The following is a 26486-nucleotide window of genomic DNA, read 5'->3' as shown; positions in this document are numbered from 1 at the left end:
CTGGTGTCTCCAGCGCCGATCACGCGGCAGGCCGGAGGGTGCGTGCCCATACGCTATTTCCGGCGCACTTCCGGGTCAGAGGAGCACCGGAAATAGCTTGTGCGCATGTGCACGGGCCTCCTCTGTGCACCGGAAATAACGCTTGCGCACAAGCTATGTCCAGTACTCCTCCGACCCGGAAGTGGGCAGTTGCACAGCACAGCACCAGTAAGAGCAGACGGCGGCAGCGGGCCAGATAAATGAGTCCCTCGGGCCTTATCTGGCCCGCGGACCTTAGTTTGGGGATCCCTGGTCTGGTCAGTTTCAAAATAGCTTTGGTGCACAGAACTAGTTCTGTGGGTCTTTGGATTCTGGTCATATTTTCTGCACTTCTTACCGCTAGAGACCACACTGACCTAAATGCAACACAAAATCAGTCATGCTAAAGTCTACTGATTTCAATGGCTTAAGCAAGCTTAGCTCTGTACAGTGGTACCTCGGGTTACATAAGCTTCAGGTTACAGACTCCGCTAACCTAGAAATAGTACCTCGGGTTAAGAACTTTGCTTCAGGCTGAGTACAGAAATCATGCTCTGGCGGCGCGGCGGCAGCGAGAGGCCCTATTAGCTAAAGTGGTGCTTCAGGTTAAGAACAGTTTCAGGTTAAGAACGAACCTCTGGAACAAATTAAGTACGTAACCAGAGGTACCACTGTATTGGATTTAGGCTGCTGTGGTAATTGTAATAGAAAATATTTTTAGATGTGGAAAACAGACAGTGAGGCAAGTTGTGCACTGTAGATGGGACATTTAACAGCATAGTCCAATGTGTGTTTCCTCTGAAATAAGTCCTACTATATTCAGTGCAGCTTACTCCTAACATAAGCATCCACAGGAACCAAGCTAGTCATCCAAATGCCATCGAGGACCACAAAAGAAAAGGGAACCCGCCTGAGGCTCTTTCTATTTAGTCCAAGCTGCTTTTAAAACTGATGAGAAGCTTGCTTTACTTTCCATAGGAAGATACAGAAGTAAAAGGCTGCTGTGGACATCATTCCTTGTAATCCTTTTATTCTGGCCTGCAACAGCCCCTCTTCCTTCTTTTCTCTCTCCCATCCGCCCCTCCCTACAGCTGAGGGCAACACCAGTGTGTAACTCCTGTTCTGCTCTCTTTCCTGACACACTCCAAAAAGGATCAAGGGAGAGAAATTCTTCTTCAGAGAGATGCATTGTGGGTGAGGTGGCCAAGAGGCTGTCTATACTACCACCAGGATACTTCTTTGTCTTGGGGTTGGGAGTTTTGCAACTTAATATTTTGGGTGCTGCATTGGAGCAAAAACAGCACAGATGGTCTTCTAACCACCTCCTGTAAATGCATTGTTGCGAGGAAGAACTCCCCTTCAGCTTTCTTAGAGCAAGGCAAAGCGGCGGCAGTGCAGAGCGTTCAGAAGTCTTGCGTCAGCAGGATGCTGCAGCCCATGTGAAGCTGCTACAGGCCTCGGCCTGCAGAAATGCCAGACAGCAGGGGACCCCGGGAGGCGGAGATCCAATTTTCCAGAAACACACAGCCTTACCTGCCTCCTGAGGCTACAGTCTCCGTTTGACTCACTAATAGGCCAGTCCAATAAGGAATTTTTTTTATCTGAAGACATGTTGCATTGGAAGACATACATCTGGTGACTTTGCCAAGCTGGTACTTTCCAGATGTTTGGGACTACAACTCTCATCAGTCCCATGCAGCTCAGATGGGAGTTTTCCCCAAACAACTGGAGGGTGATGGGTTGGTAATGGGTGATATAAAGCGACAACACTGTGGTGTGAAGCTGCTTATCAAAGCAATGAATACTGCTTACTTATGGATACTGGACAATTTTCACTCTCTTCTTCTTCCTGGTCAGAAGCATCTGATCTTGTACTTCTTGGGGCTTCCCTGTTGTTGAATATTGCAGGTTCATGAGCTTGCTTAATAGTTTCAGTTTCATCTTTGTCCTAGACATAAAGAAAATGAATCTTACCTGGAATGTCAAAGTTACAGCTTTCATATTTAATTTACAGTAGACATAAATGTGTGCACATCTCATATTGTTTACTGGACGGAGTAATGCTACAACAGAATTTTCTAAGTCAAAAACACCACTAAGGAGAAGAAACCTGGACAAATAGATGTTTTGTGAACTCAAACACCTAAACTGTTTTCTTTTGGAAGAGGTTGTGTAGCAACCTCATGCCCCGTTGTGAGCTTCCAAGTAGGCACTGTGTAGGCTGTTAATGTTTAGATAAAATTTTCTTGCTGCTCCATGCCATTGAAAAGGAAAATAAACAGAGACCCAAATGTCATTTCCTGTTCATTGTGTATTATACACGGAGTGGACCAATGGGGACACTATCAGTGATAGACAGTAAGTTGGACTGACAGAACTCTGCCAAGTCACCACTGCCTCTAAATCCCCCAGACTCCACAAATCTGCTACAAACCTTCTGCTACAGCACAAGAGGTGGTGTTGGGGGCAGCAGGGGAGGGAGGAGTAGAAAAAATTACAGCTACACCCCTTCCACCAGAGTAGACCCTCTGCTGGATCAATCCAATCCAAAGGACACTCCCAACTTTTAAAAGGTAGAGGGAGATATTTAATTTCCCTCTGCAGTCCCCAGTGGCATGCTTCCATAGTGTTTCCCAACCTTCTTGAGCAGATTTTTGGAGGGGACCACCACAGGGAAAAAGGAATTAGCGAAAAGTCAAACATCCCCTTTCCCACCAGCTGGAATATCCTTTGAGTGGAATTCTGCTCACGGAAAGTTAGGAGCATAATTTTTGCTGAATAATTCCTCCAATGATCTTGCTTCTCACTATTTGAGTGAAATGAAGGTGGCTAGAAAAATGATTTTTCAACAAATGATTAATATTGTATTTAGAAGGAGATTTGAAGGCAGGCCTTTCCCTTCCCAATTGTTTTAAAGAACGTCTTACTTTGTCTTCATCTATATCTTCATTGGATGAACAAGCTCCTCCTTCCAGTGCTCTTTTTGCCTAGACAGCAAAGAATGGAAAGTTTATTATTTTCTGTTCAAAATCAAACAAAACAAGCAACCAGCTAGTCAAGAAAGAGATTAAATTAAGTCTAAGGAAACCAGTTTGGTTACTAGCAATGAAAGTGGCTGTTGCTTCTTTGTCCCAGTATACTTCGATGTAGGGCTTCCTGAACTTAGGTCTCCAATTGTTTTTGGACTACAATTCCCATAATCCCTGACCAATGGTCCTGCTAGCTAGGAATTATGCAAGTTGTAGTTCAACAACAGCTGGAGACCCAAGTTTGGGAAACTCTGCTTGATGCATCCGACCAGCTTTTGCACTTGGAATGAATTAACCCACTTTTGGGCTTGATTTAACTTCTGAGCCCAAGCACAAGGATTCGCTGAACTCACAGATCCAGGATTTTCAGTAGGTTCTAAATAAAGTGTTATGATTGTTCCTATTTGGGTTTTAGCAATGCTGTGACATCGCAAACAATTAAAATTGTGCAGCTCTATCAAAGTGGATAATTTAAATATGGGTTTTTAATCAGAATAGAAGAGAATCGAAGTTCTTTATGGGTTTGTACTTGCACTAAGTAAATATAATCCTGGTAATTTATTGTGTAGTTATGCAAGTTAAAGTTACGCTGATGATTCTTTTAACTTCTAATGTGAGGTTCAATTCACATTTTGATGTGAATAACTTGCAGGGCTTTTGGTAGCTAGGCCTTCAAACAATAAGCTCAGTCACCCTGCTTGGCACCAGACACTTCCCAGCTCCAAGGAGAGACAATGTTCCTTTGTGTTATGCCCAACACAAGTAGTCTTATAAATCACAACCAAGTTTGAAGATAAAGGGATCAAACAAGAAATGTTCTTCCCCAATATCCATGAGCAGCAAGTTTCCAGAGTACTTTCGACAGTTAAAAGATATGGCGAGTGACAGTCTAATTTAAAGGCTGAGTTACTACTCAACTATACATAAACTCCTAAGGAAAACTCAGTCATATTTGTACTGATACAAAAAGGCATGGCGTACAATAAACATTTCAACAATTTAAACATCACCTCTAAGTAGCTATAGGTACAATTCAAACAAATTCTACTGCGGTAGGAAGCAGCACAGCTGACCCTATTTAGAAAATAAAAAATAAATCTTATATTGCACCGTTTCCTGGGGGGAAATCACTCAAATTTAAAATATGATAAAAACCTCTTTAGCATAGGACTGCATCATTCCATCTGCTTCCATTTTCCTTTTGCCTCTTTGCTTTACTGTCAGGCTGTTGTTGTCCAAGTCTTGCATGAGCTTAAAGAAGGCTAATTCATTGAACAAGACTTCAGAAATCTCCACAAGAAGATCCTCCCCACAATCCTTCAATTTTTTACCAGCAAATTTTGCCAGTGAATCCTGCCAAAAAAGAAAACATTTTAGTACGTTTACAGGTCACTCATCTTCCCCCTAAAAAATAATAATCAGGGAGGCATATACAGGGTTATTCAACTTTAACCTCACAACCACTATATATTGTACACCAATATATGTGTACTAGATTCCAGGGTTTCCAGGGTTGAATGAGGAACAGCAGAGACTGCGGTGTCCTTATGATATATGGTTTAGTTACACATATATACAACCTGAGCCTACAGTGGAGGGTCTCACAGCAGTAACACCCCCAGGAGGTCTTGCTTCTCCCATGGATCCCAGCAGAAATAAAGCATGACTCTTTTCTCATCTCCCTAGCCTGCTTCCTTTTAGCTTCTGCTTCTCAGGCAAAACTATGGCCTTTGTCTTTCTAACGGACAGTTGACTTGCAACACTATTAAGGGTAAGTCAGCTGAATCGCATTCCAACATTATAACAAGAAATCGGAAAGGAGGGAAGTGCTATGTTAATCTTGTTTTGTGAACTGCCCTGAGACCTCCGGGTATAGGGTGGTATATACAATCAATCATCATCATCCTCATCATCATCATAAAATGTATAGTTAGATAATGGTACCAGTGATTGTTTTTGAAACTTGGCAATGTTGGAGAGGAAGGTGATCCATGCCACACTGATTAGCTTGAACTAACTTGGTCTTCTCCTACACTGCCAAGATTCAAAATCAATCAGAGGAGCAGAGGAGGCTTCCTGCTTCTGGCGGTGAGAAATGGCTGACTCCCACACGATCGGACCTCAGCTGTGCCGGTAATTCAGGGTTGATATGGGGGTAATTAGCCCTGGCAGACTCCCCAGGGTGGGGGAGGACTGTCTCGTAGACCCACAGATCGTCCCAGATTGTCAGCTGGCATAAAGGTCAAGCGGCAGGAAGCTGGGTCCCAGAGCACGGCATGGCTGGCACTCTCGGAAGTCAGTCTCACAAGCTGGAAATATCGGTTTGATAAAATACAGTGGTACCTCAGGTTAAGTAGTTAATTCGTTCCAGAGGTCCGTTCTTAACCCGAAACTGTTCTTAACCTGAAGCACCACATTAGCTAATGGGGCCTCCTGCTGCCGCTGTGCCGCCGGAGCACGATTTCTGTTCTCATCCTGAAGCAAAGGTACTATTTCTGGGTTAGCGGAGTCTGTAACCTGAAGCGTATGTAACCCAAGGTACCACTGTAATTAGATTTGGACAACAAACAGACGTAGTCTGGGCCGAAGAAGACTGAGAAAAAATCTGCAGAATTCCACAGTCCCTGGTGTTTAAGCTTGTACTTAAAATATGAGAACAAGAAGAAGGCAGATATGAAAATATTGGAGATATACTTCAGAGGTCCAGACTATGGGAAGCCCGAAAAAAAAATACTTAATAATTTGGATTGTAATTTGGATGTTTTTTATTTTATTTTATTATTTTTAACTGGATTTGTTAATTGGATGTTTTTATTGGAAAACTAATAAAAATGATTTTTTTAAAAAAAGATTCAAAATTAACCATTTTCTAACTATACACATCTAACTGAGCTACACACACATTTCTTGTTATAACAGCAGTATGTGATTCACCCACCTTACCCTTAACATAGGGCTCTGTAATACTGTAAATGTGTTAGTGTGCCAGCTTTTGGAAATCCAGTGAAGAGGGTACTATTGAACAAATTCTCCTGCATAAGCTTTACTGAAACAAGGGGCTGCAAGATAGCATGATGCTTCCTTTGTCAGTTCCCTATTTGAAGCAACATAAAAATAACCCCCCACAAAAGAGTTTTTAAAATGCAACTGCCATATATTAAAAGCAAAGACATACTTGAAATGTTCCAGGAATAAACTGCTACATTTTAACTCTTGCCATTTATTCAGTTAGGTATCTGCTACAGGTTGTATTTTCCAGACTTTAGAACTGAGTTGCTCAAGAATTTAAGGTGCAGCAACTCTTATATTACTTTTCAAAAATTGGTAGCTCAAGCTCTGTGCAGCCAACTGACTCAGTGGCAAAACCGTATTATAGAAGAATATTCACACCAAAATGGTAAGCCAAACTAAACACACCATAGCTTTCTCATAATTATAGTGATTGTGGAAATGAAGCTTAAAGGTAGTTAATTAAAGGAAAACGCATATACGAACCTGCAAAATGCTACGAAGTTGCTTATGAAAGATCTTCACAAATTCTTTGCTTTCATCATTTTGTTGAGTAAGGGTTAAGACCATACGCCTTACTGAGGTCAAGAGCTGAGAAGAACATACTTCATCCATGTGTTCCTGGCAAGAGTTGAAAAGCAGATCATTCTTAATGAAAACATATACAAAGACAAATATCCTTCTTTGAGAGGTCTTATTTTTCTTCACAGAAAAGGTGAGTGACATGAATGGCAAGCATGCCAACTGATTTTCCAGAACAGCAATGCAGAAATTTGCTTACAGCTAAGGGACCGTAAGGCAGCTTACCAGTACATGCATGATAAAGAGTTCAGAGCATGTAAATAAAATATTAACTGCTCTATCACCAAACTCTGCACAAAGGCAGGACTACAGCTATTCAAAACTCTGCACTCCTTGGAAGAAAACTTTTATTGTTGGAGAAGAGAACAAGGTAAAGGCCTCTGATTCTACCGATCAAGTCGAAAGGAAAAACCTATAGCTTTCTGTAAAGATGGCTTTAGAGAGAGCTCTGTTTACTGATATAATTTTGATTACCCTCAGAAATGGGATAACCTCTTTCATAATAGCTTTGATTTGCCGGTCAAGCTGCTGGGTATCTATTCGAGGACAAGGAACAGCAGGCGCTTCAGTAGACTGTGCTGCACAATGGCTTTCAGCTGTATCTGAACCTTTAAAGAGAGAAAAATATATATTCAAATCAATGTTCTTTTCATAAAGCTGCCGTTTCAATACAGGTCACAAACTCTGGCACTTTGTTTATATAAAGACTATAAATTTATGCCAAATAAGCTGAACACTGACATTCTACAGGGACTGCTCCCTGCTAAGGATGGACAGGATTGCAGCCTGAATCACAGAGTCTTAAAAGTGCCATGAATTTCCAGACCTATGGGAAAAGATTATTCCCTTCCCACAGCTTATTCACTTCTACATCTTTTATTCCAGGATGTGAACTACAGTGGAAGGATATTAAGTGGACCAGGAATTGGGAGACAAAGGTTTAAATCAGTGTTACCTTGGGTCACATACTGTCTCTCAGACTAAGCTACATCACAGGGTTGATGTAAGGATAGGAAAGCCACCATGAGCAACTTGGGGGAAAGGTGGACTGGATAAAAATATAATAAAAATTAAGCCTCCCTTCAGCCTGTCTCTGATTTTAAATTGGGGGGGGGAGGTTTGGAATCATGAAAAAACCTCAATGTTTAAGAAAAAATGAATCTACAGACCACACTACAATTTGAGCCAAACAACAAAAAGCACCAGCTCCTTAAAGACTAATACATCGTTATGGCATAATTGTTGGGGGATAAAGTTCACTTCATCAGATGCATCATTCTTAATACACAAAGGCTTACGGAAGAATACAACTGCAAGCATCAAAGTGCTACTTGACTATTGTTTCATTTCTGCTGTGAGCCATGGCTAGTTGGCAACCCCTCTGATTGAAAACAAGGATGCTGAGACTGCCCATCAAGGAAACCCTACTAGGCCAATACTGAGATTTAATAACAACAGATTGGAATAGGAACCTCCCATGTAGGGCTGCCTAGAAGGGAAGTCCGATCAGTCACATGGTTTTTCTGTTTAGAGAAACACACTAGGGACCTCTGTGCCACAGCTATACTTTTGGATTAGGATGAACTGCAGCGGCCTGGCTGGCAGAAATGTTTGCAGAACTCCTCTGAGTTTAAGTAGCAATATGTATGTGGAACAAGAAAGAGTGTGTGTGCTTTGAGATTTGGAAGGGGTGTGTGTGTTAAAAATTGCTTGACGTTCTCTTCGCAAGGGATGTGCCCCAGTAGCCTTGGCGGACCAGCCTCTAGGGAGCTTGAGCATATATCATACTACACAAAATGCTTATAAACCACTGTCAAACATTTATATGCCCAGCGAACAGTGTTAAGCTACTTGACGCAGCTCCATTTCTCTGCACGGAGACTGCCTGGTAGGACTGTGTTTGTTCTTTCAAAAAAGTGCAGGACAAAACTATGATAAATGAATAAACAAATGCAAAAACGTACCTTCCAATTTAGAAACAGAAGCATTATGGGGATTACTACAGCATCCATCCTCAGAGTCAACGTTACTTTCAACTGCCATTTTCTTTCGTCCATATTCTCTCATCCGAGCCAGTGCCTGATCTAAATGAATCACAGTGTTGCCTGTATTTTGGCAACAAAACCTTTTACAATATGTATTTAAGTTTTTGGAAATCAAACATTATTATGTGGAGATTAAATATAAAAACTGCAAGAAGAAAGCATCGTTATTTTTATGTGTAAGAAGTGCATCAGTGAAGGACTGATTCACAGAAAACAGTTGTGGCAATTTAACAAGGTACTTGAGTTACTGCTGTATATAGTTCAACTGCTAGGTTTATGCTTACCCAGCTCATCAGTAGCAAAGGGTTCAAAATTTGAAGAAGTAGACATAGTGCTGCCATTGTCTGCATCGTGTTGTTCACATTCTCTACAGGCTCCTTCATCAAAGTTCTTCTCAAATGTCTCCTTCAAAATATGGAAACAACAAGTTGGCACGTGTTCTTCTACAAATAACTAACCACTCTCAAACGCTCATGTTTTCATAAATTGTCACCCAGGATCTTAAATTAAGAATTCAGATCACCTTGAAGTGTTTGCATCAGGGGCTAATTCTTGGGCTAAAAAATTCATGTACATGGTTTAAAGCTTAATTAGGAAAAAAGGGGGGGGGGGTTAATTGATAAATTCTTCTGAGTATGTTCACCAAATAAAGGGCTCATCCTTCCAAGCTAGAAAACATGTTGCAGGTGTTACCTGTTGTCAATTTCTATAAGTAGTTCCTTAGACAGTAATCGTTTACACTTAAAAAACGACCCTCAACTGACAAAAAGGTGAATTTGAAATATGCAACTGCAGACCTAACTTAAGTCCTCTTAAAGCGGATCAGTATAAAGATCTTCAGCTAGTTGAACCTCCAAAGAACAAAGTCATTTTTAAAAATGAAAAACCCCACCACTTGACAGTTTGAGAACAACTTGTTCTTAACACAACACAACAGAGATAACATTTTTGTGAATTATGTTGAATGAGGAGTAATAGGAAACAAAAGGAGAAGAAGAGAAAGCTGAGGAATATTTGCTTTTATTTTAAAGGAAAACTCAGGGGAAAATAAATGGAGTAAAAAGTGAGTAAAAGCAGTCATGAGAAAGGATAAAAGCTGGAAGAAATCAACTGTCCATGGGGCAAGGTAGGGGAAAAACTGGAGATGGGAGTCATGGAAGTTAATGACTAGTATGGTACAGTTGGTCCTGCCTGCCCTAGGTAGAGATAGACTGTTAATCTGTTGTTGCCTTGCCCACCTGGGGAAAGGCCAAGCCCAGGCCACATCCCTTGAAAGTAATTCCCACTGTTCAATGTGGCATATTCCCTAAAATGCATGTCAACAAAAAAAAAATTAGGGGACATAATCACTTTACACAATTGCTTAAAAGAAACAAGCTTTACCTCTGCATTTCTCTCTTACTTTTGCACAATTCCCATTTGAAGTTGTATCATAATAAATATTTTCACATCAAAGTCTAATGGCTCAAATCCATACACATTTTATTATCAAATGTATTTATGCCGAAATCTAAAACCCATTTTAAAAAGGTTGGATTTTATATTAAAATACCCAGACAAAGATTTCAAAATCCTTACGTCATCAGTCGTTGCAAGGCTTTCACTGGGAGTAAGTTCTGAATTTGATCCTTCCCAACCTGCAGAGTTCAGTGGTTTGGGACACTCTCCTTTTGCATTTTCTTCAGATGCATGTCTGGTCACGATATCCTACACAATGCAACAGTTTCGTTAATGGTTGCATTAAGAAAATGTTTGCTTAACAAAGCAAGTCCAAAAATTATGGTTTTATTAAGGTACCTGTAAAGCATACAAGGCTCTTTGTCTCAAATAGTCTGAATTGAGCATCTGGAGCTCATGAAAAAGCTCAATCAGAAAATGAGGGCGAGATTCATTTTGAGATATCAAAGTGGCTACTTCAGAGTAAATGGTGTCTCGCAAAGCTTCGAACATAGAAAGATCACTGCCTGTTTCTGTAGAAAGAAAAAGAATGAATTAAGTACCATTATTATTCTCCATTGAAATTTCTCTCCTGTTACAGCATGCAAGTTTTGAGAAGGACGTGCCTTATGGATGGGATGCAACTCCTCCATGAGTGGATGGAAAGTGGTTTTGCTCATGCAAGGAGTGGTATTTTCTTCTAGCAGCAGATCCTTGTGCCTTAACTGCTTTTAAAGAGCCTCCCGATATTGGAAGAGGCTGCTGCTATAAACAGGCAGCGGAAAAGACCCTGGGCACAAGGGAGTACTGCACACAATAGTTACAGTCCTTGTCATTGTGTACTTCTTTTACAGGTGCAAATGAACTGCTGCATATTGTATTTTATAGAGCTAAACAAGTATCTACTGAATGTTTGCCCTGCGAAAGGGAACTAAATACAACAAAACGTAATTGACATAATAATTAATACAATGCATTGCAACAATGAATTCACTTGAAACCCCACACACTGCTACAAAGCTATATTTGGTGACAATGTGTTCACTGAGGTTCGGTTTTAGATCTATTTCGTTTTCAAATGCATCCTAAGCATAGTTGATGTAGCACATCTTCCTGTTGGGTCATTAGTTAAGTGTAAGTCAAGGATGACTTTTCAAAACATCAGCTGTGTTAGTGTAACACTCATGGTCACAGGATACTTTAAAAGTATGGCTGGGATCCAAAACAACTCTTGGACCTCATGCAGCTAGTTGTGAGGTTCTTTGGATTCTGGCCTAACAAATCTATCTTGTTTCGCTGTCCACGTCATGCACCTAATGAAGCTATTGCAGCCAAAATACACTTGGTATCAGATGACCCTTGTATTTGCTGCTTAAGTAGTTGAACACATTTAAGTATAGTAAAATCCAATTTTGAGTTTCAGCAACCACAATGTACTATTTACTTTTGGGCAAAAGTAAACATGTAGAACTTAGGAAGCTGCATATACCAAGTCAAATCATTAGTCCTTCCAGCTCAGTCTTTTCCAGCCCTAACTGGAAACGCCAAGGATTGAAGCTGGAACCTTTAAGATGCAAAGAACATGCTCTACCACTGAGCTATAGATCTTTTGTCTTAGGGTTAAGGGCGAGTAATAAATAAATATCAATCTTTTTATCTAAAAGGACAGTTGGCATTTCACACCCCTTTTCTACTTCTACTCACGTGAGAGATTAAGCGTCTACAGTAGACATAGCAATACTTTCATTTTCCTAGAAGAAACCAAGTGATGCTACCTATCCATGCTTTATGGTCCAACAGCAGCTCAAACAGCAGATTGTAGAAATATTTTCATGTACTGTACCTCAACTATTTCAAAACACGAACAGGTCCTTCTGGATCCACTGGTGGTGCAGAGAGCCCCTTCCTGAAGAGGGATAGCTAACTTCTGCTGTCTATGCTCTTAGATGGTGGGAAGAGGTGGCCTTCATTATATATCTTTAGGCTCCAGGCAAAAATGTCTCTCTTCAACCAGGCCTTTAGCTGATTAATATGCTCTTTTAAATGTGGGGGTTATGTGTTTGTTTTTGCTTTATGTATTTATGTATTTAAATAGATAAATAAATAAGATTTAGGAATACACTCTGCTTAGTTTCAACCATAAGAGATAGCAGGGCAAAACTTTGCCCGAAAGTCATATCCTCTGACACAGAAATCCTAAGTTCCAGGATAGTCAATATGGTGTCCTTCATATTTTTGGACTCCAACTCCCATTAACCTCTTCTAGCATGACCAGAAATGATGCCAACTGTATTCCCAAACATTTGGAGGGCACCATGCTGAATACCTTTGCCTTAACTGGTTGTTCAGGGTTGGCTATGACTTTCAGTAACAATAAAGTACAGTGGTGCCTCGCAAGACGAAAAGAATCCATTCTGTGATTCTCTTCATCTTAGCGGTTCTTTCGTCTTGCAAAGCAAGCCCATTGACGGATTAGCGCTATTAGCGGCTTTTAGCGGCTTATCTGCTGATCGGATCAGCTGATAAGCGGCTTAGCGGCTTAGAAAAAGGGGGGGGGGGAACCAGCAGGAACTTGCAAGACATTGTCGTCTTGCGAAGCAAGCCCATAGGAAATTCATCTTGCGAATCACCTCCAAAACGGAAAACTCTTTCGTCTAGCGAGTTTTCCGTCTTGCGAGGCGTTCGTCTTGCGGGGCACCACTGTACCTAATCAGGAAAGCAAGTAGATAAAAAAAAAAGTATCATTTGGATTAGTGCACCTTTTGCCAATTCAATAAGCAAGCTACTTGTTAGTTAGGACAAGAGACCAGAAAATCAAGGTAAGGTAAGTTTGGAAGCTAAGCAGCAAGTGCATTACCTGGTGCTTCTATGCATGCATTTCTGTTAGACTGCTGCAGTATTCTCCTAGCATGTGCTGCAGGAAAGGGGTGGGTGGGAAGGACAGACAGTGATAAACACAAAAATGTGTATCGGAAATAAAAGCAAGGTCTAATGAAATAATGGGAGAAAGGCTATTTAGTGATCCAAATGAACAAAACAAAACAAATCTCCAGAGAACCCATGTCTCTTGGGGGGGGGGGAGTGATTTGAGAAAAGCATATTACCACAAAAAATTCCAAAGGGGGAAAAGAAAAGATCCCAGAAAGAATTTTTCAAGTATGCGCACTGGATTTCTCGCTCACTCTATGTCCACGTACAGGCGCCTCTCCACTTACGCGGGGGTTACGTTCCCAGGTATCACATGTATACCTGAAAGTGGGGAACACTTTTATCTAAGCCTCCCTGCAAGCCTCACAGCTGGGTGCAAAGGCTTCTGGGATTGCTAGCTGTTTTCCCACTCTTTTTGCGACATTTTAGCACTTTTCCAGTTTAATTCTTTTTATTTATTTCCGGGCGTCACACTTATACGCGGTCTAACTTGTGTACGTGGGGACACGCCGGTACACAGCTTCAATGAGATCATAATTGGAACTCGTTTACTAATAAAAACAACATGAAAATATGACCATTCAAAAATATGACCCTTCTTGATTCAAGTCTCAAGAGCACACTGGTCTCCCACGATTTCAAAGAACCCCAAAGGGGGGAGACAGAGAAAAAAAAGAAACCCATATGCACACACCACGTTGTTAAAAAGGGACACTGGAGGCATTCAGTTGCAATGCTAAAACATGGTTTAGTGCTACAAGAGCAGGCCAGCCTCCCCATGCAATCATGTGTTTCCTCCACTGGCACAACTATGAGGAAGAGACTGGATTCTCCTCCTCCAGCTTTAGATTAATGACAGTTTATAGCATGTCACCTGAGCTCTAAATTGTGGTTAACCAGAACTAGGATTACTGAAAGGAAAGTAGCCTTCATAAACTACAGCTTGTTTCCACTAACCGTAAGGTTAACCCGGCTTGTCTGGGTTTGGACTACATGGCAAGCTGTGCTTAATCAGAAATGAAGAAGAGAAAGCTTCTGAATGCCTCCTGGTAGCGGCACAGGACGAGGGGAGGGAAGTGGGAGGCGAGGCTCATTCTTGCAATGCTAAACTATGGCTTCGTGTTATTTCTAAATCAGCCCACAGGCAAATCATTAAATGTGCTTAACAAATATGTTTAACATTTGAATAGAGATGTGTGGGCCTTCTGTTTATGCTCTCTAATATCCAAAACTGGATTTCAAATATTACCTGCAATCAGCAGTGATCAAATATATACCTGAATGTGTCCCTTTAAAAGTGAAGAAACAACAACACCGAGAGCAGTAGTTTTAGACCTGTTGTTGCTATTTATTTTTACCCAAGCCTCTCTTATTAAGAAGAAAGCAACGGAATCAACGCTTCATTAAAATATTTTAAAAAAACTAAAGACTAATATAATGGGCTGAATCTAGAGTCTCTTTTCCACAAACCAAAAAGAACCATTCAATTCACTGAAGGAGCTGAGATGCTCCTGCTTTGGGGGAAGAGAAAATACATTTTTGTCCTATTCCGCCTCCTCTCTGCAATTCCTCCACCCTATCCCCCAACACTATTCTACAGGGCCAACCCAACCCTCTGAAGGAGGCTTTCAGGATGTACAATCCATTAAAATATTGCAGGGGGGAATTAACATTAAAGGCTCAGTTCTGTGCATGGTCACTAGAAACTAGATGCCGTTATATTTAAATATATTTAGGATTGCAGACAAAAATTCCATGCACGATCTTCAGCATACAATAGTTTCCATCTGCACTATACATAGTGTAGTTTAAAACAAACAAACTAGCAAGTAACAATTATGTGAACGTAATATTTGGGTTACCTGAAAATTTCCATCCCAGTAAGATTCCCAGTTCTTCTTCAAGCATGCAAGTAACCACTGAATTGGTACACTTTAAAATAAAAACTGTTAACTGTTTTTAAGTACCTGAGGACATTTCTGATGATCTACTGTATTTAATTATTTTTTCTAGCTGCTCTCGATTCTTTTTACTGAACACCTTTGCTTGGACAACTTCTTCCTTCCGAGTTGAGTGCCTGCTTCTGTTGCTCTTGTAAGGCTCGCATGTACTGGAAACACTGGCACTTTCAAAACCTTAAAATAACAAAGATCCAATTTGTACAGCTTGCCCTTTCCATAGCCACCCTGCCCCAAGATTATTGAAAGAAAGATAAATAACCCCGAATTATGGGTGTTTCATATGAACCTACCATTAGATCTCGACCGGTTTTTAAATTGAGAAGCATTCCTCCTCTTATTCTTGGACTTTGGCGTTTTGTCTTTGGAAGCTAGACTGGCCTGTGCAGACGCTTTCCGAGGTTTAAAGGTTTTAGTCACGGTGGTTGGATCCACTGGATCTGGCATACTACTAAAGCTCTCCAGAGACTCTTCATCAAATTCTCTCCTCCTGCTCGTGCCAGTTTGATTTTTGTGATTACCACATCCTGCGTTTTGTACCGGTATTGCAAATCCAGACTTGAGGAACAAATGTTTTTCTTTTCCTCCTTCTTGGTGCCCATTTGACCTAGTTGATCTATTCTCTGTTTCTTCTTCAGGTTGCAACTGACCTCTTAAATAGAGGGGGGAGGGGAATCAGAATCATGGGGTAAGAGGCAAAGTCAGAAGTTTTCCAAGGTATGAAGTGTATTTCCAGACAACCATTATTTGAAATCTATAACCCATGCTGTTCCAAAGGTGTCCCGACTAATATTTTCTCAGTAGGCATGGGAAAGTCTGATCTGATCTTTGGATACAGGCAAATTATTTCTATTTTTCCTTCTGGAAATGAAATAAGCTGAACTGGTTCAAGAAATATATTGGATCTTTACGAGCTTGAACCAGCAACTAATCAGAGCTTCAATAATAGATTGTTTCTCTAAGCAAAGACAACTGGTTGCTTATGCCCCAAAATCTCATCCAAAATCACAATATTTGATAGGCTGATCTATAAAGAAAAAGTGCTTTCAGAGAGATCAGCACAACAAAAAATACAATTTCATAACTAAATCACTCTCATAAGAACAGGTTCTAATTTGAGCCCGAATAAAAAGTGTGGCTCACAAACAAAAGTTCAATTTAAGCTTCAAGTACCTTGGTTTTTCTACTCCACCAGTAGAATTACTTTCAAAAGGTTTTGGAAATGCCATATAGTCCATTTTCCCAGTGGTGTTAGGCTCTATGGGTTGCTGCTGATGTTCACTGTTCTGAGCTGTACAGTTGTGTGGAAAATCCCCCAAACCAGATGGAAACATCGGGCCAAAGTTTATACCTGTGAAAAGAAATCACATCAGAAACATTACTCCTTCTACAGTTCAAAAGTTTATATTATAAAATACAAAGAAAGAAAGATGTATGATAGACCATAAAAATGCTATCAAGTTTGTATCCAATCTTCTCCCATAATTTAAGTTTTAAAAAAACGATTTCAACAAAATAACAAAGGGTGTGCACTGATTAGGGAAGAAACCGTAACAACTTCTATACAGTGGTGCCCCGTAAGACGAATGCCTCGCAAGACGGAAAACCCGCTAGACGAAAGGGTTTTCCGTTTTTGAGCTGCTTCGCAAGACAATTTTCCCTATGGGCTTGCTTTGCAAGACGAAAACGTCTTGCAAGCGTTCCGATTTTTTCCCGCTCCCCCCCTTTTTCTAAGCCGCTAATAGCCTTTTAGCCGCTAATCCGCTAATCCTTTAATAGCCGCTAAGCCTTTAATAGCCGCTAAACCGCTAATAGCGCTAATCCGCTAATAGGGTTGCTTCACAAGACGAAAAAACTGCTAGACGAAGAGACTCGCGGAACGGGTTAATTTCGTCTTGCGAGGCACCACTGTACTATATTTACTGAAAACTATTCCTGATTTGAGTCACTTATTATGGCAGAGGCAACAAAACCACTGTATATATTAAGTAAAAGTATTCATTATTCTAAATAAACATTGCCTTTCACCAAAAGCATTACTTTATAGATATGTTTAAGATCTATGGTAACTGTTGCCATATCTAGATGAGGACTAGCTAATTATAACTGGTTTATATTTAATCCTTGGGTGTTTTAATCCTTGTATTTATCTACAACTATCAGAGAGTAATGGCTTCACATTATTATTTAGGAAATAGAGTAACTCAAATGAACTCAATTTTATTATATACAGATGACGTCTAAAATATACAATGAAATAAATGCATATTATTATGATACATCCATGTATGCTATTGCTTATCTAGCCTACTGTGAAAGAAGGACTTTAAAACTTTTTTCCTTCTGAGACTCCATAGTTTTGAGGAAAACATGTTAGGAAGATGGACTGAAGAGAGAGCATAACATTTAAGTCATGCTGTGCATAAATGCGCTACAATGAAATTAGTGAGGAAAAATTCATGGAGACTTGGGTGGGTTTGCTTTCAAGGTAAAACAACGTGAAGGCAAGAAATGCTGCTTTGAAGCTCTTATCTTGGGAACAAAGAAGGAAAACACATGGAGATCTGCTGCTAGTAATTTTGTGCAGTTCTGGAAATGCCTACCTGGTGGGAAAGAGGAGAAATTTGTGAACCCAGGCATGCTGAACAGGTTCATTGTTTGGGAAGGAAAACCAAAGGGACAGAACATAGTTGGTGATGGAGGCGGTGGAGCCCTGCTGTCTTTCTCCTTTGAAGTTGTTCTTGTCTGCTCTTGCTCTTGCTGGCGCATTAGATCATTTAACATTTGCTTCAACCTGTGAAATAATGGTATCTGAATTTCAAATGCACAGACTAATAAGCACTCAAGGACAAATCAGTCTTTGAAGCTAACACCAGTAAGCAGAAATGCATCTGTTTCCAAATTTCAGTCCGTAAGCAATTTCAACAAAGGTTAAAATATGACAGAGCTCTAACATGATCACAGAATTATCAAGACGGACCATTACAGTCTCATTTCTATTGTGCTCATAAAAATAGCACGTAATTTATCTTTGAAATATTGCATAACATGTCACTACATTGTGTTTCTTGCACTGAGCTTCTGGAGTACTCTTTAATGCGGGAGCGCACACGTAACAGTCTAACATGACAAGTATTTTCTTAAATACAATAAATATAAGACACCATTTTTGTGCATCATTCCAGCCTGTCTTCTCTCAAATGTATGGAACAGACATCTATAAAGTTGAAATGAATACCTTTGAACATTATTTTGTTGCCAAGTCAGTTGAGTATAGCACTGATTTAACTGATGCATTATAAGGTGTACTTGTGGTGAAGCAACGTTACTGGGCAACACACTGTAAGGGCCAGTAAGCAATGTCTGCAACAGGCAGGAGAGAGTCTGCAGAGAAAAATATATGAAAATATAGATCCATTAAAATTAATTCTATTTATTAGATTTCTACCCTGCCCTTCCTTCCCCAAAGGAGGTGAGTGGGTATAGAATATTAACTTTTCATTCAGCTTCTTTGTCCCATCTTTCCACAATCTTGAGCCAGGATAAAATAACAAACATTCACGCCTTTAAAATGATATACAGTGGTGCCCCACAAGACGAATGCCTCGCAAGACGGAAAACTCGCTAGACGAAAGAGTTTTCCGTTTTGGAGGTGCTTCGCAAAACGAATTTCCTATGGGCTTGCTTCGCAAGATGAAAATGTCTTGCAAGTTCCTGCGGGTTCCCCCCCCCCTTTTCTAAGCCGCTAAGCCGCTTATCAGCTTATCAGCTGATCCGCTAAGCCGCTAATAGCGCTAATCCTCTAATCCGTCAATGGGCTTGCTTCGCAAGACGAAAAAACCGCTAGACAAAGAGAATCACAGAACGGATTCTTTTCGTCTTGCGAGGCACCACTGTACGATAAAACAAAATGATAATGTTAGTCATTAAAATATTCTACTGCCCAGACCCTAACCAAAAGTCTTGCAGAACAAGAAGGATTTTATTTCTAAAATCTAGATGGAAAACACATCTTTTTGGGGATCATTCCAAAAACTTGCGACTATGCAATGAACCTAATATAACCTTGAAGTTCACTTCAATGGGTCTAAATATTCAATTCTGGAAGCCAGAAGCAGCAGGATCAAGAAAGGATGATATATCTGGAGTTGTTCTGACACATATTCAGAAGAAATGATAAGCTGGAAACCACCCTTTAAATTCTGAAAAATGAATCCTTTAAAATTAATGGCAATCTCCCCCTCTCCAAAGTATAATCCCCTTCAGCGGTGGGCTCAATTCTGCCTCATCAACAAGACAGGAAGGACAGAAATGTAGGAAATATCCAGCCTGTTGGATGGGAAAATGCAGAAGAGAAAATTAAAGAAGTCTTTCACATTCTACCTGTTGATCCTGCATTAAAGTCTGACAAATATTGACACTGAATTCAAGCTGTTTCTTTAGCTGGTTAATCTGCTCTTGCCATTGTTCTTTCTCTTCTACGTGAGAAAGCTCAGACACCCAGCGATGGTTTTCTTGCCGCCGCATGCTGATATTCTGTTGCTGCCTTGCTTTAGCCAGAGGACGATAGTTTCCATCTGCTGAAAGAGGACGAGGATTCTTCCAGCTGAGAACAATGAGTGTTTCGACAAGGGATTACACATTTCTAAATTGTGCTCTTGGTACAAAGCATTTCATTAAGTAAAAAGACAGTTATGAGGCCAATGAGAAACAAGCAATTCAGTTCTGAAGGAACACAAGCCTAGTCCAGAGCAAACATGCTTTTTTCCCTTCACACCATGCAGGTAACATGATGTAATCACCTAATTTGTACAGTGTCCCTTCATCCTCTTTTTGATGAGCAGGAATTTCTTTTATCTGGCTTTGAGATAGAACACAATGCATAATGCCAGGGCTCTGTGTGACAGCAGAACAGAGGCATGTCTCTCACCATTCCAACAAATGTTTGGAATGGGGCTTAGAAGTTAAACATCAGTAATACTGCACAAATGAACTGTAGGCTGACCAATGAAATTACAGAAAATATTACACTAGATAGCCACACGTTCATAGTTTCAGGTTATATAAAACCTTTCAGAGTAAACTTCACAGTATATAAGAAAGGACTAGCATCATAATGCACAGCTTAATAAGCAGCAAAGGGAAAACGTTTTCTTGGAGCAGTTTACAACTTAACTATCGGTAAGTAACATGCAAAACTAACCTCTCCTTATCTTCCTTTGCACAATATGTACTTTGGTCTGTGTTATTGGGACACACAGAGTACTCATTGGAACTAGATTCTTGCTCCTCTTCCTCTTCCTCTTCCACTTGACCAAGCCCGTCAGACAGATATGCATCTTCATCACCACCATCTTCATCTTCATCAAATGCACACTGAGTAGACCCTCCCCATGTTGCCATGGTTCTAGCATCAGGTAATAAAAAACAGTCATTCTGCTGCTAAAGTGTAAGGTAAATTTAGATCACTAAAAACTAAGTTGCATGCTGAATAAAAATAGCTAACATACACGTCTCAAATTAATCTCCTGTTCTAGAAACACAATTTGCTTTGATTTATCTCTATGCCTTTTAGGAATTCTGCACGATTCAAATTAAATTTATGACTTTTGATTTATGTCATTTTTAGATTATTTCCCCACCTTTCAGAATATAAATTTTGTTCTTACTTTGCTCCTGCATTTTTTAGTTCACAGCTATGTATTTCCAGTATAAGGATTTAGATATTTATTTGTTTTTGGCAAGGCCAAATTGTTTATAACTAGACAGTGCCTGCTCAAGTCTCCTGGACTAAAAGTAGCAAGCATGGCTATTTAACCTGCTTAATCTGGCTAGTCAGAACAGTGATTCAAAATCCACTGTGGGAATGAAGTCTTAAGAGGATTTTTTTTCAAGTGTGGGTATAGAAGAGGAGTATATAATTCAGTTCCAGAAATGAACATCCTCAAGAACAGGGCAATTTTTTAGATTGGTATAACAGCTTGCACGCTGCTGATGAAAAGGTGCACAGACGTGAGGAAGCAGTATTATCATACCAGTGATCAAGTGTAAGTCTACTGGGGTTGGGGAGGAAGAGATAAGAGGGGATCTCTTACCTTCTTTAAACTGGTTAGCAGAAAGCAATGCTCAGATTCAGTATAGCCTATTCTAATTATGCCACATTTAAAAGTAACACATCTAAATCCATTTTTGAAAAGTTATTTATCTTTGCAGTGAATACAACTTAAATATACACCAGATGAGAAAGCAGGGTATTTTACTTTCTCTCTTACTTTTCTGTTCTGCTTTGTTGGGGAGTGCACTGGGTCTCTGATCCATCACTTTTAGTAGATCCAGCACAAGCAGATGTGGTATCTGCTAGGTCCCTTCTCCGCTGGTGCTCAGCCATTAAGGCTTCAAGCTGCTTCCTTCTCTGTCGCAATTCTTCTCTCAAAATCTCATGTCTGCGCATCTCAGACCAAAGCTGTTTAAAATAAAATATTAAGAGAAAATATTTTAATGCAATGCAATTCAAAATATGCTATTGCAGTTTTATACACAAGAATGTGAAGCACCTCAGTATCGATTGTGGCTGTTTCTTCTGGTTGGACCACAATCTTGTTGGTTGCGCTGATTTCATTCGCAGCTGGCGCTGAAGTATTCCCAGGGCAATTATCCACACCAGATGACAACTAAGAATAAAGTGTTAAAATTACATTATTAGTATTTGAATAAGAACCTTTATCAAGTTAATGAAATCTGCGGCATCACTGGCTTTAGTGATCCACTCAATTTCATTTTTCAACAAGCCTGCAAGCCAACACAAGACTGATGTCTACAAACTAATGCTCCAAGCTTTTGAACTACTCATCCAGCTATTTACAGACCCATCGTCTTTCAAGCACACATCTTTTTCTCACTATTTCTGACCTTTCAGTATATTGGCAATCCTATGCTCAAAACTCATATTTATAACCACAAGGGCTAACACACCCTTCGTTTAAATGAATAAATGCTAGGGTTAATAATCTTGTGGCTGAGATGCCAAGCAGGGTTGCCCTTGGGATTTTATATTTCTCTCTCTCTCATGTTAAACCACCGTTCTACCTACTTGAAGATCTGGACAAGCTTTCTGCAACACCTGGATCTTTTCTTGGATCTTTATCAGTTTCTTCCTTTCTTCTTGGAGATGTTTCAATTCTCTCTGTTGCTGCTGAAGCTTGGCTTCATAAAATTTCTCTCTACAACAATAAAGCATTCTCATGTTAGTTTAAAATGTATTCTTCTTCTTCTTGGACCAATCAATTCTGTATTGGGCAAGGCCTTCCAGTTCCACAGCACTCCCAAGTGAGAGTGTTATATACCACAAACCAATGGCAAGGACATAAGGCCAAGACAGTCCCACCTAAATTAGAAAGGGTATATGAGGCCTTAGCTGAGGAGTTGAGTTCCTGTGGCCCTCCAGATGTTACCGGACTCCAACTCCCATCATCCCTTGTTGAGGGTTGGACTCCCAAGAACAGATGGAGGGCCACACACTCCACATTCCTTAGACAATCTCATTCAAAAATGATGTATGGGTAACCAGGCATCATGGGAGGTACAGTGGAACCTTGGTTGTTGAATGCTTCGGAAGCCAAACAATTTGGAACCGAACGCCAACAACCTGGAAGTGAATGCTTCCATTTCTGAACCTTTTTCGGAAGCCGAACGGCTTCCAAGGCATATTTTTCATTTTTTCCAATTGACTTTGCAGCCAGCCCTTTCGAATGCCGAACAGTCTTCCGGAACGGATTAAGTTTGAAAGCCAAGGTTCCACTGCACACTATCCTGCTATCCTGCCTGCTCACTTGGTTAAAATTCACCTATCCGCATGTAAAGAATTATGCCAAATCCTCACTATAACCACCACAGATTCAGAGACCGGAACACCAGGAGTTTGCACACTTCCTTATTTCCTTGCTTGTTTCTGCTTTGATGGTCAGAAGTCATTTTCAGGCAGAAACCAGGCAGGGAGGGAAGGGAGCAGCAAGCGAGAGAGCTCTGACAAATTGAACAGGAGAGATTGGACAAATTAGTCCGCCCCCTCTCTTTGTCTCTCTTTTGCTGATTAGCTACAGCCATTTCCGAAAGAAACCAATGAATAAAAAAGGGGGGGGGCGAGAGATCCCAGATTAGAAATATTTCCATAGGAAATAATGGAAATTGTGGACTTGTTATGTCGACACTCGCCTAATGAACAATTTCCATGGAATGCATTGTGTTTGGGACCTGCATGTACAGTAAGTAAAGGAATGATGGCAGCCCAGGATTCCAGAAAGGCACTGGATGCAGCCCTGCCCTTTTTTGGAGTCTCTGCAGCATTCAAGTGGATTCCAAAAACTCTCACATTATATATAATCCCCTCAAATTCAGTCAGTAAATCTGCCTCATCATTAACTTTAATGCATATGAAAAAGACTGTACCTTGCTTTTTCATTCAGAACGACACCTTTCTGGGACTTGTTTGCACTGGTTCGAATATTGTTTGGTTGCTGTTGCGCTTTTTCCTCTTCAGCCACAAAGAACTGATCCATGTTACCCTGTCCTGAAGCCTCTGGTTCCACTTCTTCATCCTATAATAGAAACAGTGTATTCAGCTATGACCTCACTGAGCCTTCCACCTTTCCTTTCTCTGTCTCTCTCTCTCTTTTGCGCCATCCAAAGCAGTTTTGTTGTCAGGTGCATCGGAGTCAAAATCCCATTGATTAAGCATGTTTTCAGCACTTTCCTGCTGAAATCAATACAACTGAAAATGCTTTAATTTGACTGGAAGATGTCCCAAATAAACCTTCAGAATTGCTTGCTATTGGGTTTCCTCTTTTTCCTGATACTAAAAATATGTCAACTTTTGAGACCATCTGTAATCGAGAGCTGGAAATAAAATTTTTATTTAATACCTTCAGATACTGAAAAAGAAGTTTTCAGGTTTCCGCAGCTTAAAAGCATTTCATCATTTACTGATGAAGCCGGATTACAGTACGAAAAATGACAACAATCAACAATCACACACCATATTGGGCCAGATTAAACTACGCAGTTGATGGCAGAAGCCAGCTCAAGGATTCCCACTAGCACAGCGGGGCGTTTCCCCCATCCCCCCAAACCCACTCTTGCAGGTTGGGAGAACCCCTCAAAACAGCACATGGGGAGAAGGAAGGGGAAAGTGTTCCATCACTCAAGCAGAAATGCTAGGGCTGATGGAGCAAGCTCCTTAGCCTTACTTTTAATTCTACCCATTGCTTTAATTTAAGTTAGCACACTGGCAAGGAACTTATTAAATGAAAACAGACCTGTACCATAGCAACAAGGTTTTGCAGTTGTCGAAGTTTCTGTTTTGCTGCTATAAGCCTGTTGATCTTTTGCTCAAATTCCGCATCAGCAGGAGCCTCCTCAGCTATGCTGGTTCTGCGGCTGGATAGGGAAGCTTCACTGGCTCGATCAACTTCAGCATCAGCTTCATCTTCACCTTGTGGAATATCAGCACCACCATCTTCTCTATTATAATGGCAATCTGAAAGAACACACTAGGAACTGAAATCACTTAAAATCTGGGCAACCAATTTTTAAAAATATGCCCAACCTTTTTTTTTATAAAGGACTTACAAAATTTACAGATGGAAAGCACCAGCTTAAGAGAGTGGCTCTCCATTCTTACACATATCTTCTAAATAGAGTGTATGTGTTCTGCTTCAGAAATAGTCTTTACCCATACACAAATCTAGAGAGTAAATTGATTAATCCCCATGTGATTAATAAATTGAGAAGACTTGAATACTGCCACACATTACATTCTCTGCACAATATACTATTTTGAAACGTACCTAAAGTTGAGGGCATATTCAGCATCCTTATATTAGCAGATCGGTTGTTTATTTCACAAGATGTATTAAGATGCCGTCCATTTCTGTTATTAGTTCCACACTGCAAATTGCTATTACTATTGCAATTCATTTCTCCCCAGTTAGCGGTGCCCTGTGGATTTCTAGAGGAGGAAACCAAATTAAGCATCATTTAAATTTTAAGCACCCTTAGGTTTTTTACAAGCTCCATGACAGAATAGATTTTTTAAATTAAAAGTTGGGAATGAAATATTTACAAAATCTAAGATAGGTGGCACTAGAAAACAATTATGATCCTCTAAAATCTTTATTTTACCAGTCTTCACCTTTGGTTTGGTACTTATGAAACAGATTATGCTCCTAGTACTAGATCTTACCACAGCAAAAATAAGTAACTGACCTAACTAGAACTCTTATTTTCATACCAAAAATGAACTGAACATACCAATTGCAGCAATACAATCATTCAACAACAATGGATAAAAATCCTTTAAAAAAATTTGTGTCTGCATTAAATTTCAGAAAACAGAAGTCTATACTTTTAGCAGTTTATATTTTATCTGTAAGCTGCCTTGAGTCCCAGTCTGGGGAAATGGTGGAATATAAATAAATATTGTGCTAATACTATAATAATAGTGGGTTCTTTGTCATGTTTTTGAAATAATTTATCTAATGGGAAAAGTGCATCACCTTAACAAGCCCAGTTTCCCAAATCCCAAGCAAACAAAAGTTGGGAGAATTGAGTTATGGGAGCAGGGAGAGGGCGGGGGAAAACCAGAAGAGGGAAGAAAGAAGAAAAATAACATATGTACACCCTACATATCACTGCAGAAGAAAAAGCAGGAGAATATTAAGTTTGCACTGCTGCTTTCCACATTTCTCATAAATACCAGGTCAGACTTTAGGTATTTCTGACAAGATCAATAATTATAGCAAGCTTATGTTTAGGGTTATTTCTTATCATTATAGCAGCAGCGCTTTAGGAGGCAACAGCCATAGCAACCAACCTACCTAATATTGGTAACTGGCTGTGGATTCTCATGGTCTGAATCACACTCTGAATCTTCCGTCTCCTCTTCCTCTTTAGTGTTTTCATTTACAGCATCTGTCATCATATCAGATGTCTGCTCATAGTAGTGGACTAATTCACGCAATTCATTTAGTCTCTTCCGAACTTCATTCAACTTCCTACAAAGGAAAGAGGTCCAACTGTCAGCTTGCATTGAATAGTGGTGTGGGGGGCAACTTGAGATTCATGTTTATTATTTTATTACATCAAGGAAAGTACAAGCTGTGGAAAATCTAGTTCTGGACAAAGCAGGAGGTTGCTCTTGATATGCACTGGGGAAATTGTGTGTGTATAGCCACAAAAATAGTATTATAAATTAGGAGGATGGGAGAATGATAGAAGATGGGAACTTCTGATTACTTTGACTAGGTATAAGCTAGCTAGTTGACAAGACCAGGAGTTTTATGACACAAGAATAGCTAAACGACACCATGCCAGACATCTGAGTAGTTACTTTGAAATCTGGCCATCAAGCAGCATTCATTTAGATGTTCAAATCACTTCACATACATTATATTGTTTTAATTCTGACAACACTATAAAAAGGTAGG

General features: G+C 40.1%; 1 protein-coding gene across 50 annotated transcripts in view; it reads right to left on the bottom strand.

Moving 5' to 3' along the window:
* PCM1 (pericentriolar material 1) overlaps nt 1-26486 on the bottom strand; it is a 48712-nt gene that overhangs the window by 3685 nt on the left and 18541 nt on the right. For 26 of the 50 annotated variants that reach the window (XM_083459561.1, XM_083459515.1, XM_083459530.1 and 23 more), the window contains 23 exons: nt 25878-26054; nt 24849-25009; nt 24318-24538; nt 23452-23600; nt 22097-22226; nt 21561-21677; nt 21279-21469; nt 20210-20413; nt 19390-19612; nt 18245-18390; nt 17610-17800; nt 16180-16357; nt 15300-15658; nt 15016-15183; nt 10481-10653; nt 10262-10390; nt 8968-9088; nt 8603-8743; nt 7113-7246; nt 6543-6677; nt 4203-4400; nt 2946-3005; nt 1831-1966 (listed from right to left, as the gene is read on the bottom strand). In XM_083459561.1, the coding sequence (XP_083315687.1) occupies nt 1831-1966; nt 2946-3005; nt 4203-4400; nt 6543-6677; nt 7113-7246; nt 8603-8743; nt 8968-9088; nt 10262-10390; nt 10481-10653; nt 15016-15183; nt 15300-15658; nt 16180-16357; nt 17610-17800; nt 18245-18390; nt 19390-19612; nt 20210-20413; nt 21279-21469; nt 21561-21677; nt 22097-22226; nt 23452-23600; nt 24318-24538; nt 24849-25009; nt 25878-26054 (3842 nt within the window). Of the gene's footprint in view, nt 1-1830; nt 1967-2945; nt 3006-4202; nt 4401-6542; nt 6678-7112; nt 7247-8602; nt 8744-8967; nt 9089-10261; nt 10391-10480; nt 10654-12977; nt 13035-15015; nt 15184-15299; nt 15659-16179; nt 16358-17609; nt 17801-18244; nt 18391-19389; nt 19613-20209; nt 20414-21278; nt 21470-21560; nt 21678-22096; nt 22227-23451; nt 23601-24317; nt 24539-24848; nt 25010-25877; nt 26055-26486 lie in introns of all 50 variants that reach the window. The other 24 variants (XM_083459524.1, XM_083459512.1, XM_083459559.1 and 21 more) reach the window with 1 other exon arrangement.

This window comes from Podarcis liolepis, assembly GCF_965112155.1.
Source record: "Podarcis liolepis genome assembly, chromosome: 9".
In the NCBI taxonomy this organism is placed as follows: domain Eukaryota; kingdom Metazoa; phylum Chordata; class Lepidosauria; order Squamata; family Lacertidae; genus Podarcis; species Podarcis liolepis.
This window is presented reverse-complemented; position numbering and strand designations above follow the sequence as displayed.